At 45.3% G+C, this 16,180-nt stretch overlaps 1 protein-coding gene across 1 annotated transcript in view; it reads left to right on the forward strand.

The window, feature by feature from the left end:
* The window catches only part of LOC134350788 (keratinocyte-associated protein 3), a 45,473-nt gene that overhangs the window by 11,693 nt on the left and 17,600 nt on the right, over positions 1–16,180 (forward strand). Inside the window, exons 2-3 of the mRNA XM_063056477.1 lie at positions 11,534–11,718; positions 15,815–15,874. Coding sequence (XP_062912547.1) covers positions 11,534–11,718; positions 15,815–15,874 — 245 coding nt within the window. The remainder of the gene's footprint in view (positions 1–11,533; positions 11,719–15,814; positions 15,875–16,180) is intronic.

Here is a 16,180-nt window from a genome sequence, read left to right on the forward strand (position 1 = left end):
AAAACAATAAAACTTGAAACTTCCAAGGGGGCGGTGTGTGTGTATACTTTCTATAGGTACTGCAATTTCCGATCAAGTCAGAAGCAGTGACATAACGATGTTGCTGTTTTTGGTGAGAATAGTTTAGTGTGTGTTTCAAGTGAGAAATAGGAACCTCAGGCATTTGAACAGCTTTATTGCCTTAGATGTTTTGATCATTCGGTCCTTTTCGGCATTGAAGATCTGGAAGAGCTACCAAGGTATCTAGGGTTTTCTGTTACTGTCGAGCTTTGTTCTTCCTGTCCCAGGGATGAGCTTCTGTTGGTGTTTCAGTAGCTCTGGGTTTTAATAGGCTGGAGTGGCAAACCCCATGGCCAATCCTCCTCCTTTCACAACCAGGCTTGGGACTTCCCGTGGCCGAGTTGAGTCCCGTACAGTGTTTTCAAGTCAAGTCAAGTCGCTTTTTATTGTCATTTTGACCATAAACTGCTGGAACAGTACACAGTAAAAACGAAACAACCTTCCTCCAGGACCATGGTGCTACATGAAACAACACAAAATTACACTAGACTACAGACCTACACAGGACTACATAAAGTGCACAAATCAGTGCGAGGCAGTACAATAGATAATGAACAAGACAATAGGCACAGTAGAGGACAAATTACAATACAGTATAATAATAAATAAATGATGTAGATGTCAGTCCAGGCTCTGGGTATTGAGGAGTCTGGTGGCTTGGGGGAAGAAACTGTCACATAGTCTGGTTGTGAGAGCCCGAATGCTTCGGTGCCTTTTGCCAGATGGCAGGAGGGAGAAGAGTTGATATGACGGGTGCGTGGGGTCCTTCATAATGCTGTTTGCTTTGCGGATGCAGCGTGTGGTGCAAATGTCTGTAATGGTGGGGGGAGAGACCCCGATGATCTTCTCAGCTGACCTCACTATCCGCTGCAGGGTCTTGCGATCCTCCCCATTCCTCTAAACTCCAGTGAGTACTGTTCCAGAGCCCTCAGACACTCCTTATATGTAAACCTTTCAATTCCCAAAATCATTCTCATGAACTCCCTCTGGACCCTCTTCAATGCCAGCACATCCTTTTATAGATCTGGGGCCCAAAACTGTTCATAATACTCCCAAGTGTGGTCTGACCAGTGCCTTATAAAGCCTCAGGCATTACATTTGTGGTCTTATATTCTAATCCTCTCGAAATGAATGCTAGCATTGTATTTACCTTTCTTACCACTGACTCAACCTCCAAATTAGCCTCCAGGGAATCCTTTATTCCTTCTACCAAAGTGTATGACCCTACACTTCCCGACACTGTATTCCATCTGCCACTTCTTTGCTTATTCTCCCAATCTGAGCAATTCTGCAGAGTCCCTGCTTTGTCAACACCACCTGTGCCTCCACCTATATTTGTGTCATCTACAAATTTGGCACCAAGGTCATTAATTTCGTCATTCAGATTATTGACATTGAATGTGAAAAGAAACTGTCCCAACACCAACCTCTGCAGCACCCCACTTGTCACCAGCAGCCAACAAGACTAGGTCCCCTTTATTGTGACACCTTGCATCTTGTCTTATCTTGTTAAGCAGCCTCATTCGTGGCACCTCATCAAAGGCCATCTGAAAGTCCAAGCAAACAACAACCACTGGCTCTCATTTGTCTATCCTGCCTGTTATTTCCTCAAAAAATTCCAACAGATTTGTCAGGAACGATTTCCCCTTAAGGAAGCCATGCTGACTTTGGCCAACCATATCATGTGCCTCCAAATACCCTGAAACCTCATCCTTAATTATTGACTCCAACATCTTCCCAATTACTGAGTCAGCCTAACTGGCCTATAGTTTTCTTTCTTCTTCCTCCCTCCCTTCTTAAAGAGTGGAGTGACATTTGCAATTTTTCAGTCCTCTGGAATTATTCCAGAATCTAGTGATTCTTGAAAGATCATTACTACTGCCTCCACACTTTCTTCCACTACCTCTTTCTGAACCCAGGGCTGTAGTCCATCTGGTCCAGGGGACTTATCTACCTGCAGACCCATCAGCTTCCCAAGTAATTGCAACTACACTCACTTCTGTCCCCTGACACTCTGGAACTTCCACCATACTGCTAATATCTTCCAGAGTGAAGACTGATGCAAAATACTTATTCAGTTCATCTGCCATTTCTTTTCCCCCCAGTTCTTCCTCTCCAGCATAATTTTCTAGTGGTCCGATATCTAATATCACCTCCCTTTTACACTTTATATATCTGGAAAGACTTTTGGCATCCCCTGATGATATTTGCTAGCTTAAGTTCATATTTCATCTTTTCTTCCTTAAGTTTTTTTAGCTGTCTTCTGTTGGTGCTCTCCAGATTAAAAGCTTCCCTATCCTCTACCTTCTCACTATTTTTTGCTCTATTATATGCTCTCTCTTTTCCTTTTATGCTGTCTTTGACTTCCCTTGTCAGACACGGTCGCCTCATCCTCTCCTCAGACTACTTCATCTTTGGGATGTATCTATCCTGTGCCATCTGAATTCCTCCCAGAAACTCCAGCCGTTGCTGTTCTGTTGTCATCCCTGCCAGTGTCCCCGTCCAATCACCTCGGGCCATCACCCCTCTCAGGCCTCTGTAATTCCCTTTATTCCACTGTAATACTGGTACATCAGTCTTTATCAAATTGCAAGGTGAATTGTATCATATTACGATCACTGCCTCCCAGGGGTTCCTTTATCTTAGGCTCCGTAATCAAATCTGGTTCATTATACAACACCTAATCCAGTGTTGCCTTTCCCTTCATGGGCTCAACCACAAGCTGCTCTAAAAAGCCATCTCATAGACATTCTACAAAGTCCCCCTCTTGGGATCCAGCACCAACCTGATTTTCCCAATCTACCTGCACATTGAGATACTCCATGACTATGGTAACATTGTCCTTTTTACATGCCTTTTCTATTTCCCATTGAAATTTCTATGCCACATCCTGGCTACTGTTTGGGGGCCTTGTACATTTTACCCTTGCAGTTCCTTAACTCTATGTACAACGATTCTACGTCTTCTGATCCTATGTCGCCTCCTTCTAAGGATTTGATTTCATTTTTTACCAACGGCGCCACCCCGCCGCCTCTGCTAACTTGCCCGTCCTTTCAATATGTGCATCCTTGGATGTTAAGCTCCCAACTCTGATCTTCTTTTAGCCACGAATCAGTGATGCCCACAACATCTTGCCTGCCAATCTCAAACAAGATCATCTACCCTATTCGGTATGCTGTGCGTATTCAAATATAACACCTTCAGTCCCGTATTCTTCACACTTGTCGATTTTGCCCCATGTCATGCTTAACCTCTTCCGATTGACTGTGATTTTGCCCCATTGTGTGTTGGTCCTTCCTCACACTGTAAACCAATCTGCCCCATCCTCAGCCTTTCCCTTTGGCTCCCAACCTCCTGTCAAATCAGGTTCATTCAGTTGTTTCATTTTCCTTTACACTTGTGTGTTGACACGATATTAAACAGCCTTGAATCTTGAAGGAACTGAAAGTGAACTCTTAATGGCTCAGTAAAAGTGCTGAGCCATTTGGAGTTCACTTGGAGGCCAAATGTGAGAAAATCTTGAGCACAACATTCAGCCAGGACGATTTATGATTCTGCTGGTGAGGGGGGTGGCATTGTTGGTGGAGGGGGTTGTGTAAGATGGTAAATGGGATGGACCACAAAATCTAAGAAATGAAGCATCTGTCCCCTTGAAGCTGTTCTGCATTCACCAGAACAATGTCTGACCCAAACCTGCCTGCACTCACTCAGCTTACCCTCTCGATGGAGAAACGAGATTCTGCAGATGCTGGAAATCTGAAGCAACACACACACACCCCAATGTTGACTGTTTCAAGATCAAGTTCAAGTCTAATTGTCAAGCCATACATAAATACCACTCAAGTGAAACAGTGTTTCTCCGGGTCCAAGGTGCAAAACACAGTGCCCACAACGCACAGCACAAAGCACATATGAGGTAACATGGACATATAAGGTAGCAGTAAAATACAGTCATAGAACAAAAGTATACTCCATGAATGTTGCGGCAGTCTGTGGTCGGCCTTCTGCCGAGTGAACAGTGGGGCTGGGGTGGCCGCTGTACTCCACCACCTCTGGCGCTCCGGTGTAGCGCCCGACTCTGATGCCTCCCCCTACGTGGCTGCAAACAGGCGACACCGCCTGGTCCTGGCTCTGACCGAGGCCACGCAGCTCCCCCGTCATTGGCCAATAAACCACTGAGTTGGACCTGCAGGATTCTACACCACTAGTGTCCGACAGGGTCTTGCGATCACAAGAAAGCAACTAAGGCAGTCACTCGCTGTTAGACTGCACACTGCCTTCACGCCACAGACAGCATACGGTCCGCACCAAGTCCAGCTCCTTCAGCTTCTCTGCCAATGAGCTACTCGCTGATGTGGTAGACCCTGCAGTACTCCAAGTTCTTAATGTCCAGCAGGGTTTTGCAATCATAAGAAATACATTTAAAAAAGACAATAGTACCTGTGGTTGACCCTGCAGAAGCTGCTGCATTCGAGTGCACTGCCATCTTACTAAAGTTTATCGCTCTCCATAGATGCTACCTGAGCGGCTGAGTTCCTCCAGCATTTGGCGTGTGTTGCCCCTCAATGCCCTGGTATTTAAATTACTTGGGGCAAATTCAACAATCGTCTCTTCAGTAAATCATTCCAAAGGCCCACAGCCCTCTGAGAGAATCATTCCTCCTCCTCATCATCTTATCCTGAAGCTAGGTGCCCATTTCAAGACATCTGCATTGAGATTCTGCAGATGTTGAAAGTCCAAAGTAACACACACAAAATGCTGGAGGAACTCAGCAGGTGGAAGGGAATAACAATTGTCTTTTCAGGTTGAGACCCTTCCTCAGGACCATGGTGTCTCCCCATGAGGGATACACCTTCTCAACAACCACCTGGTCAAACCTGCCCAGAATCTTGCAACTCATTTAAATTACCTCTCATTGTTCTGTCCTGCAATAAGAAATACACTCAGTGGCCACTTTAATAGGTACACCATTAATGCAAATATCTAATCAGCCAGTCATGTGGCAGCAACTCAGTGTATAAAAGCATGCAGACATGGTCAAGAGGTTCAGTTGTCTAAACCAAACATCAGAATGGGGAAGAAATGTGATCTAAGTGACTTTGACCGTGGAATGATTGTTGGTGCCAGATGGGGTGGATTGAGTATCTCAGAAACCATTGATCTCCTGGGATTTCCACACACAATGGTCTCTAGAGTTTACAGATAATGGTGCAAAAACCAAAAATAAATGTGGAGTTAGTGGCGGTTCTGTGGGTGAAAATGCCTTGTCAATTGGCTCAAGCTGACAGGAAGGCAACAGTAGCTCAAATAATGACATGTTACAACAGTGGTGTGCAGAAGAGCATCTCTGAACATGCAACACATCAAACCTCAAAACGGACGGTCTACAGCAGCAGAAGACCACGAACATGCACCCAGTGGCCGCTCTATTAGGTACAAGGGATATCTAATAAAGTGGCTGCTGAGTATAGGCCCAACCTGCTCCACTTTCCTTCATACTTCAACACAGGAGATTCTGCAGATGCTGGAAATCCAGACCAATGCATACAAAATACTGGAGGAGCTCAGCAGGTCAGGCAGCATCAATGGAGGGAAATAAACAATTGACGCAGCACAGAATCAGGTTCTTAGCCCATCTGGTCCACACCAAACTGTTACTCTGCTGGGTCCCTTTGAACCATACTTGGACCATAGTCCTCTGCACCCTTCCTATCCAAGTACCACCCTCTCCATGAAGAAGTTCCCCCTCGGGTTCCCCTTAAATAATTTATCTTTCACTCTTAACTTCTGACCTCTCATTCCAGTCCCCACCAACATCAATGAAAAAGGTCTGCTTTTATTTACCCTATCTATCCCCCTCATAGAACCATAGAACATTACAGCAGCACAGAAACAGGCCTCTTGGCCCTTCCTGGCTGAGCCCAACCATTTTTCTGCCTAGTCCCACTGACCTGCACCTGGACCATATCCCTCCATACACCTCTCATCCATGTACCTGTCCAAGTTTTTCTTAGATGTTAAAAGTGACCCTGCATTTACCACTTCATCTGGCAGCTCATTCCACACTCCCACCACTCTCTGTGTGAAGAAGCCCCCCCCCCAATGTTCCCTTTAAACTTTTCCCCCTTCACCCTTAACCCATCTCCAGCCACTGTTTTTTTTTCTCCCCTTGCATCAGTGGAAAAGGCCTGCTTGAATTCACTCTATCTATACCCATCATAATTGTATATACCTCTATCAAATCTCCCCTCATTCTTCTACGCTCCAGGGAATAAAGTCCTAACCTATTCAACCTTTATCTGTAACTCAGTTTCTCAAGTCCCGGCAACATCCTTGTAAACCTTCTCTGCACTCTTTCAACCTTATTAATAGCCTTCCTGTAATAATTTTATGTACTTCAATCAAATCTCCTCTCATACTCCTGTGCTCCAGGAATAGGGTGGAAGTGGACAGGATGTTTCCATTAGAGGAAATGCCTCGGAGCAGAGGGCACAGCCTCAAAATAGAGGGACGTCCCTTCGGAACAGAGATGAAGTGGAGTTTCTTTAGCTAGAGGGTGGTAAATCTGTGGAATTCACTGCCACAGGTGGCTGTGGAGACCAAGTCATTGGGAATATCTAAAGCGGAGGTTGATAGGTTTGTGGTAAGTAAGGGCAGCGAAGGTTATTAGAATCGGGTTTAATATCACCGGTAAATGTCATGAAATTAGTTAACTTTGCGGCAGCAGTACAAGGCAGTACATGATACTATAGGGGCAAAGAACTGAATTGTATCTATGCATCTTAAATAGTTAAGTTAAAATAAACCATGCAAAAATGGAGATTAAAGTAGTAGTGAGGTAGTGTTCACGGGTTCAATGCTCATTCAGAAATCAGACGGCAGAGGGGAAGAAGCTCTTCCTGAGTCGCTGAGTGTGTGCCTTCAAGCTTCTGTATCTCCTACCTGATGGTAACAGTGAGAAGAGAGTGTGTCCTGGTGATGGGGGTCTTTAATGATGGACGCTGCCTTCCTGAGGCACCGCTCCTTGAAGATGTCTTGGATTCGACGGAGGCTCGTACCCGTAATGGAGCTGACTAATTTTGCAACTTTTTGCAAATGGCTTTGATCCTGTGCAGTAGCCCCACCAAGCCAGATGGTGATGCAGCAATTCAAAATGCTCTCCACAGTACATCTGTGGAAGTTTTCAAGCATTTTTAGTGACAAACCAAATCTTCTCAAACACCTAATATAGGCGCTCTTTTGCCTGCATCAGTATGTCGGGACAGGTTAGATCCTCACGGATTTTGACACCCAGACTTAAATTTGCTCACTCTCTCCACTTCTGATCCGTCTATGATGACTGGTGTGTGTTCCCCCGTTTTACCTTTTCTGAAGAAAGGAAGGAAAATGGGTTTGAGGGAGAAATTAAATCAGCCATGATGGAATGTTGGAGCAGTGTTGATGGGCCAAATGTCCTAATTCTGCTCCTCGAACTCATGGTTGAATAAAGTCCTAAGCTATTCAACCTTCCTCAACAACTTGGGTCCTGCAACAACAACTGTTGCCTTTGTCAAGTATTGACATAGTTTATCACTAATACTTAATTAACCCTGCCGTTACGTCATGGCTGATTTATCTCCCCAATCTCCTGCCTTCTCCCCATAACCTTTGACACCCAGACTAATCAAGAACCTATCAACCACTGCTTTCAATATACTCAGTGAGCCATCAAAGAGCGGAGATGATTTTGTGCATGCTTAAGTTCTGAGTGCATCCAAAACTGATCCCAATATGTTTTAATCTCAAAGAAAATTTATGAAGAAGGCACGTCAGCGCTTGTATTTCATTTGGATTTTGAGATTTGATGTGTCACCAAAGACATTAGCAAATTTCTACAGAGTATTGTGGAGAGCATTCTAACTGGCTGTGTAGGTGTTTGCAAATAAAATGACGTGAGGTGTAACAACTGTTATGAAAAACCATAACAACTCATTTGTGGTGTTCCAAAAACTGAACACAAAGTGCAGTAGCAGAACTTTATATAATTACATCGTAATGTCAGACCAGCCTCTTAAAGTGAACCCCAACTCAATGTCGGTGGTTGTGAATTATATTCATTTCCACCAATTTTATAACCCTATCCAGGCCCCCTACAGCTGCATCTCTGTCTAGTGTGGAGGGGCCACTACACAGGATCAGAAAAAAATTGCAGGAAGTTGTAAACTCAGCCTGCTCCATCATGGGCTCCAGCCTCCCCACTATCGAGGATATCTTCAACGGGCAATGCCTCAAAAAGGTGTCATCCATCAATTAAGGACCCCCATCACCCAGGAGATGTTCTATTCTTATTACTACCATCAGATAGGAGGCACAGGAGTCTGAAGACACAAATTCAATGTTTTCAGAACAGCTTCTCCATCCACCTCTGCCATCAGATTTCAGAACAGATCAGAATGTGTGCATACACCCACACACAAACTGAGTCCTAATATGAGATCTAATGAACAGTGAAACAAGCTCATTAAACCCTTCTCCTAATACTTGCGTATCTTGTATTATAGACATGGCATATAAAATAAAGTGACAAAGGTTCTTCTCAGGAGTATTATCATACAAAATGTAACCAGCAGCAGAAGACCATGAACATATACTCAGTGGCTACAATACAGCCTTGGGTCTGTGTGGATAGGTCTCTATCAGCTTTGCATTTCTGGACACCGCAATTTTTCCCCATTCTTTTTTATAAAACTGCTCAGGCTCTGTCAGATTACATGGGGATCCTGAGTGAACAGCCCTTTTCAAGCCCAGCCACAAATTCTCAATTGGATTGAGGACTGGACTCTGACTTGGCTACTTCAGGACATTAACTTTGTTGTTTTTAAGCCATTCCTGTGTAGTTTTGGCTTTATGGTGGGGGTCATTGTCTTGCTGGAAAACAAATCTTCTCCCATGTCACAGTTCTCTTGCAGACTGCATCAGGTTTTCCTCCAGGATTTCCATGTATTTTGCTGCATCCATTTTACCCTCTACCTTCACAAGCCTTCCAGGGCCTGCTGCAGTGAAGCATCCCCACAGCATGATGCAGCCACCACCATGCTTCACTTTGGGGATGGTGTGTTTCTGATGATGTGCGGTGTTTGGCTTTCACCAAGCATAGCGTTCAGTCTGTTGGCCAAAAGCTCAGATTTGGTTTCATCAGACCATAGAACCTTCTTCCAGCTGACTTCAGAGTCTCCCATATGCCTTCTGGCAAACTGTAGCCGAGATTTCATGTGTGTTTTTTTCAACAGTAGCTTTCTCTTTGCCACTCTCCCATAAAGCTGCAACTGGTGAAGCACCCAGGCAACAGTTGTTGTGGGCACAGTTTCTCCCATCTCAGCCACTGAAGCTTGTAACTCCTCCAGAGTTGTCAGAGGTCTCTTGGTGGCCTCCCTCACTCGTCCCCTTCTTGCACGGTCACTCAGTTTTTGAGGATGGCCTGCTCTAGGCAGATTTACAGCTGTGTCATATTCTTTCCATTTCTTGTTGATTGACTTAACTGTACTCCATGGGATATTCAGTGACTTGGAAATGTTCTTGTATCCATCTCCTGACTTGTGCTTTTCAATAGCCTTTTTGTGGAGTTGCTTGGAGTGTTCTTTTGTCTTCATGGCGTGGTTTTTGCCAGAATACTGACTCACCAGCAGTTGGATCTTCCAGATACAGGTGTATTTTTACTACAATCAACTGAAGCACCTTGACTGCACACAGGTCTCCAAAAACAGATCTTCATTTGACTAATTAAGTGACTTTTAAAACCAACTGGCTGCACCAGTGATGATTTAGTGTGTCATATTAAAGGGGGTGAATACTTAAACAATCAATTATTTTGTATTTTATATTTGTAATTAATTTAGATTACTCTGTAGTGATCTTTTTTTACTTTGACACAAAAGAGTCTTTTTCTGTTGATCAGTGTCAAAAAAGCCAAATTAAATCCACTGTGTTTCAATGTTGTAAAACAATAAAATGGGAAACTTCCAAGGGAGAGGGGTGAATACTTTTTACAGGCACTGTATATAAATATGTAATGCAAAAAGAGGAACTATTCATGAGTTCATTGTCTGATGGCAGAGGAATAGAATCTGTTCCTGCAATGTTGAGTGTGTATCTTCCTGCTCCTGTACCTCCTCCCTATTCTATTTATTCATTCTGTTATTAAATTTATTCTAGTTATAGCTCTGCATTGGGGGAGAAATATTATTGGTGTGGGCATGCACTCTTCCCTCCAACATCCAGCTGCCATTTGGTATTTGCACTTCATTTTCTTGACGTCTGACCCATCCCCACGTTGTGTCGATGGTTGTAGTGGTCAATGTGGATGGAATGAGCTGAGGGCCGGCTTCCACCTTGTAGTAACAGTGCGATCATTCAAGTTGAGTGAGATGCTCTCCTAAGGGGCCGTCTATTAGTGGGTATAGTGCAGTGGTCCCCAACCGCCGGGCCGCGAGGAAACGATGTGAGTCAGCTGCACTTTCCTCATTCCCTGTCACACACTGTTGAACTTGAACATAGGGTTGCCAACTGTCCCGTGTTAGCCAGGACATCTCGTATATTGGGCTAAATTGGTTTGTCCCATACGGGACTGCCCTTGTCCTGTATTTCCCCCACTAAGGTAGAGCGTTCTTATGAAACCTTTCATGCTGAAATGGTGTAAAGTGAAGAAGCAATTACCATTAATTTATATGGGAAAAATTTTTGAGCATTCCCAGACCCAAAAAAAACCTACCAAATCATACCAAGTAACGCATAAAACCAAAATAAATAACACTAACATATAGTAAAAGCAGGAATGATATGATAAATACACAGCCTATATAAAGTAGAAATAATGTATGTACAGTATAGTCGGGAAGATTAAGCCAAAACCGATTTGTTGAAAAAAATCGGCACATACGCGCATGTGCACGTCACCCAGGTGCCGGCATGAGGCTTCGTGGTCATGGTAGTCTTTCTCGGGGTAAACACAAGTGTCCCGTATTTGACTGCTACTTTTCTCCTTTATTTGGGAGTGAGAAAGTTGGCAATCCTAACTGTAAAAGACATGTTGAGGTGAGTTTAACCCTACTTGAACATCCCCCGCCCCCCCCGGTCGGCTGGTCTGCAAGAATATTGTCAATATTAAACCGGTCCACGGTGCAAAAAAGGTTGGGGACCCCTGGTGTAGTGGCCGATTCAGGACCCACGTATACTGTGGGTAAGATGAAGTGGCTGTGATTAGTGGTTGGGTCTTCTGTCTCTTCTTCCACAGCTGCCGTTTGTGCTCTGTAGCGTAGGGGAGGTCGCTCTCGTGTAGCGCAGCTCCCTCTTGAACAGATTTTCTCCCAGTGCATCTATCGGGTACAGTGTCTTCCCCAGGTTTTAGATATGATGTTGAATTTCTTCAGGCTGATTTTGATGGTTTCCATGTTGAGTGGCTCTCTAACTGAAGTGGAGGTTTCTTCTGACCCGACAGATAAAGAGAGCGGGCCCCGCCAGCTGATGCGGAAGGGCATCGCCCTGATCTTCATCGGGCACATCAACTTCATCATTGGCGCCATTGTCCATGGTACAGTCCTCAGGCACATCTCCAAGCCCGAGGACCAGGTGACCGTTGAGTACTCAGTGGCCAACATCATCTCTGTCGTCTCTGGTTTGTTGGTGAGTCACTTCTGTTTGCTTTCCCAATGGCAGTAACGTCTTCCTGCCTGGGGCTTGGCTGTTGAATTTCTAAGGAGAATTGGTGTATTAGAACCTCCAGACGTTCCCATGAGGTGAGAGAATAAAAATGCATCGGTATTATTTCTTGCATTCAGTGCCCTCCCCGCATCACCATGCAGTCTCCTTTACGTTAGCCTGGTCTAGACTAATCTGCATCTCACCTTGTCCGGCAGTGGATGAGGCCGCGGACAGTCGTGTCAGTGGGAGAAAGGGAAGCGAAATTAAATTGGCTGGCAACCGGGTTATCCCGGCTGGTACAACGGACACAGCAAATGTGCTCGAGAAAGCGGTACCCATCTGGGGATATAACCTCTTCTCATTGCTACGATCAGGGAGCCTGAAGGTCACACTCAGTGTTTTAGCAACAGCTTCTTCCCCTTGGCCATCAGATTTCTGAACCACGAGGCCACGAACACTACCTCACTAGCCCTCTTGCGCACAATTTATTGATTTTATTGCTTATTGTAACTTAGAATTTTTTTTGCTCTTGCCACAAAACAAGAAGTCTTCATGACATGCCATTGAAAGTAAACCTGATTGTGATTCTGTGTTCGCTGCTTCCGGAGCAGCGAGACCCGATGCAGCTTAGAGGACCGGTTTGTGAAGCACTTTTGCTCCAGCTGCTGTGCCAGCCATGATAATTCCATTTCCTGTTCCCACAATGCCATGGCTGTCCAGGGCCTTGTCCACTGCACATATCAGATCAGCAGCACCTCATATTTTGCACTTTGTGTGTTACTTTGGATTTCCTTAAATAAGAATAAGTAAATATTAGCTTTACTTTAAACATGAGAGAGTCTGCAGATGCTGGAGATCCAAAGCAACACACACAAAATGCTGGAGGAACTCAGCAGGTCAGGCCGCATCTATGGAAATGAATAAACAGTTGATGTATCAGGCCGAGACGCTCCTTTAGGACTGGAAAGGAAGGGGAAAGATGTGGGGGGGGGGGGGAGTGGGGAGGAGGACTAGGTGATAGATGAAGCCAGGTGGGTGGGAAAGGTGGCTGGAGAAGAAGGAATCTGATAGGAGAGGAGAGTAGACCAGAGGAGAAAGGGAAGGAGGAGGGACTCAGTGGGTGGTGATAGGGAGGTGAGGAGAAGTAAGAGGGCCAGAGTGGGGACTAGGTGAAGTGGGGGGGGGGGGAGGGCGTTTTTTTTTACCAGGTGGAGAAATTGATATTCATGCCATCAGGTTGGAGGCTACTCAGACTGAATATGAGGCGTTGCTCTTCCACCCCGAGGGTGCCCTCATCGTAGTCCAAGAGGAGGTCGTGGATCGACATGTCAGAACAGGAATGGGAAAGGGGATTAAAATGTTTGGCCACCGGGAAGTTTTACTTATGGAGGATGGAGCGGAGGTGCTCAACGAAGTGGTCCCCCAATTTGTGATGGGTCCCACCAATATAGAGCAGCACTGGACACAGTAGACGACCACAGAAGATTTGCAGACAAAGTGTTGCCTCACTTAGATGGACTGTTTGGGGTCTTCATGGGGACAAGGGAGGAGGTAAATGGGCAGGAGTAGTACTTCGACTGCTTGCAGGGATAAGTGCCGGGAGGGAGATTGGTGGGGAGGGACGAATGGACAAGGGAAACGAGGAAGGAACAATTCTTGTGGAGAGTGGAGGTGGGCGGGGAGGTAAAGGTAGTTTTGGTAGCAAGATCCCTTTGGAGATGGCAGAAGTTGCAGAGGACAGTATGTTGGATGCAGAGGATGATGGGGTGGTAGGCAAGGACAAGAGGAACTCAATCACAGTTAAGGCAGCAGGAAGATGGGGGAGTGTCGATGTTCGGGAAATGGGGGCAGCATCTATGGTGGAGGAAGGGAAACCCCATTCTTTGAAGGGGGAAAGGAAAGCCACATCTTGGGAACATATGCAGCAGAGATGAAGGAACTGGGAAAAGTGAATAGCATTTTTACAGGAGACTGGGTGGGAAGAGGTATAGTCAAGATAACTGGGAATTGTTAGGTTTATAAATGATGTTGGTTAACAGTTCATCTCCCGAGAAGGGGACAAAGAGACTGAGAAAAGAGAGGGAGGTGTCAGAAATGGACTGAGTGAATTTAAGGGCAGGGTGGAAGTTTGAGGCAAAGTTGATGAAATTGATGAGTTCAGCACAGGTCATGAAGCAGCACCAATGCAGTCGACAGTGGAGTGGAGGAAAAGTTTGGGGAGCGTTACCAGGGAAGGCTTGGAACATGGACTGTTCTATGTAGCCGTTAAAGAGTCAGGCACAGCTGGGACACATATGGGTGCCCATGGCTACCCCTTGAGTCTGGAGAAAGTCGGGGGAGCCAAAGGAAAAATTGTTGAGGGTGAGGACCCGTTCTGCCAGATGGAGAGGGCTGGTGATGGAGGGGAGTGGGTTGGTTGTTCTATTGGGAAAGAAGTGGAGAGCTTTAAGGCCTTCTTGATGGGAGATAGAAGTGTATAGGGACTGGACATCCATGGTGAAGATGAGGCGGTCAGGGCCAGGGCATTGAAAGTTGTTGGAGATTGAGAGCAGCTTTATTTGTCAGATGTACATCGAAACACATTGAAGTGTGTTGTTTCACATCAGCAGTCCGAGGGAGTGCTAGAGGCAGTCTACAAGTGTTGACGTGTTTCCAGTGCCAACATATCAAGCCCACAGCTTACTGACACGAATCTGGATGTTTTTTGTAATGTGGGAGGAAACTGTTAATGGGGAGAATGGGCAGGGTGCTTACAAACAGCGGGAAATCAAACCCTGTTACTGGCATTGTAAAGTGTTGTACCAACCGCTACGTTACTGTGGCACCACTTTGTGATCCCACCGTGTTTATGCACAATGAATTACTGTGTTTTCAATGTTATAGGAACCAAATCAGCACGTGGCAAATTCCCAGAAACATCAATTTAATAATAACCACCTTTTCAATTATAGTGATACTCACTCTGCTAACTGACAAGTGCTGACCAGAGCACTGGGGAAGCTGGGGAAGTTGACCGGGGCGCTGGGGAAGGTTATAGGGAGAAGGTGAGAGAGTGGGGTTGAGAGGGAAATGCATCGGCCATGATGGAATGATGGAGCAGACTTGGTGCTAAATGGCTGAATGGCCTAATTCTGCTCCCCTGTCTTAACGTCTTTTGGAGTTTGTATGTTCTCTCTCTGACTGTGTGGGTTTCCACTGGGTGCTCTGGTTTCCTCCCACAGGCCAAAGATGTACAGGTTAGTAAGTTAATTAGTCACATGGGAGTACTTGAGTGGTGCAGGCTGATGGGCGGCGGGGGGGGCTTCTTACTATGCTACTGTAGCCCCCCGGTAAGCCTCAGGCTCACTCAGCTCGCTTCCGTCTAGGGGGAGCAGCCTTTGGCCCCGCCAAACTGGGTAATCAAGTTTGTGTGGATGCTGTGTGATGTACCCCACCCTGCCAAATAACAGACAGTACACCATATGCGATTAAATGATTACACTTTATAGATCTTACTGGAACTAGGTAATTAATAGAGATACAATATAAAAGGGAAGTAAAAGGTGCCAAACTCATCAAAGTTCAACCACTTCTAAGTAAATATTCTTGCTGTCTTTTCAGTCCTCTCCAACAGCAGCTAGAGGTTGCAAAGTTAACTCCTTGAGAGGATAAAGGGAGTTGTCCTGAAACGTTAACTCTTTATTCCCCTCCATAGAAGCGGTCCGACCTGCTGAGTTGCTCCAGCATTTTGTGTGTGTTGCTCGGAATCCATGCATGTCTGGGGATGTACATTTCAACATGTTGTTGGGGTTCTGCATGGTCTCACATTATTTAATCCATCATTGCCGCAAAGCAACTCACACAAGATGCAGCAGGAACTCTGCAGGTCAGGTAGCATCAATGGGTGTGAATAAACAGGACTCGGCCTGAAATGTCGACTATTTCCTTAGTTGCTGCCTGACCTGCTGAGTTCCTCCAGCATTCTGTGTGTGTTGCTTTGGATTTCCAGCATCTGCAGAATCTCTTGTGTTTTTCGATTTGGGTTGGGGTTAGGGTTAACTCGAGGCATGGCTAACTTTTATTGTTTTTAATTGAACAGAGTATTGCAAGTGGAATCATTGCTATCTTAGTCTCACGAAACCTGCTCAGAGTGAAGCTGGTAAGTGGCTGCAAACTTGTTTCCCTTGCACTCTGAACTGAAACTGTAAACAGGACTGCTATAAGTAGTGTGATATTGATTGTGTTATTATCCCAGCCAAATTACACAACATTTCTGGTGTTTGCATAAGGTGTGGGCTCCTGCATCTGTAACTAGTCCGATGAGTTAACGCCTTATCTCCGCAGACCTCTGCTAAATTATACCCCTTAATACTTCAATAACTAGTAGAGCTTATTCTCTTCCTTTAACAATGAATTATTTCTCAATGCCCGTTGTCATTGTCCTGATGTCCATTTTTGTATTTAG

The sequence above is a fragment of the Mobula hypostoma genome, chromosome 8 (genome assembly GCF_963921235.1).
Source record: "Mobula hypostoma chromosome 8, sMobHyp1.1, whole genome shotgun sequence".
In the NCBI taxonomy this organism is placed as follows: domain Eukaryota; kingdom Metazoa; phylum Chordata; class Chondrichthyes; order Myliobatiformes; family Myliobatidae; genus Mobula; species Mobula hypostoma.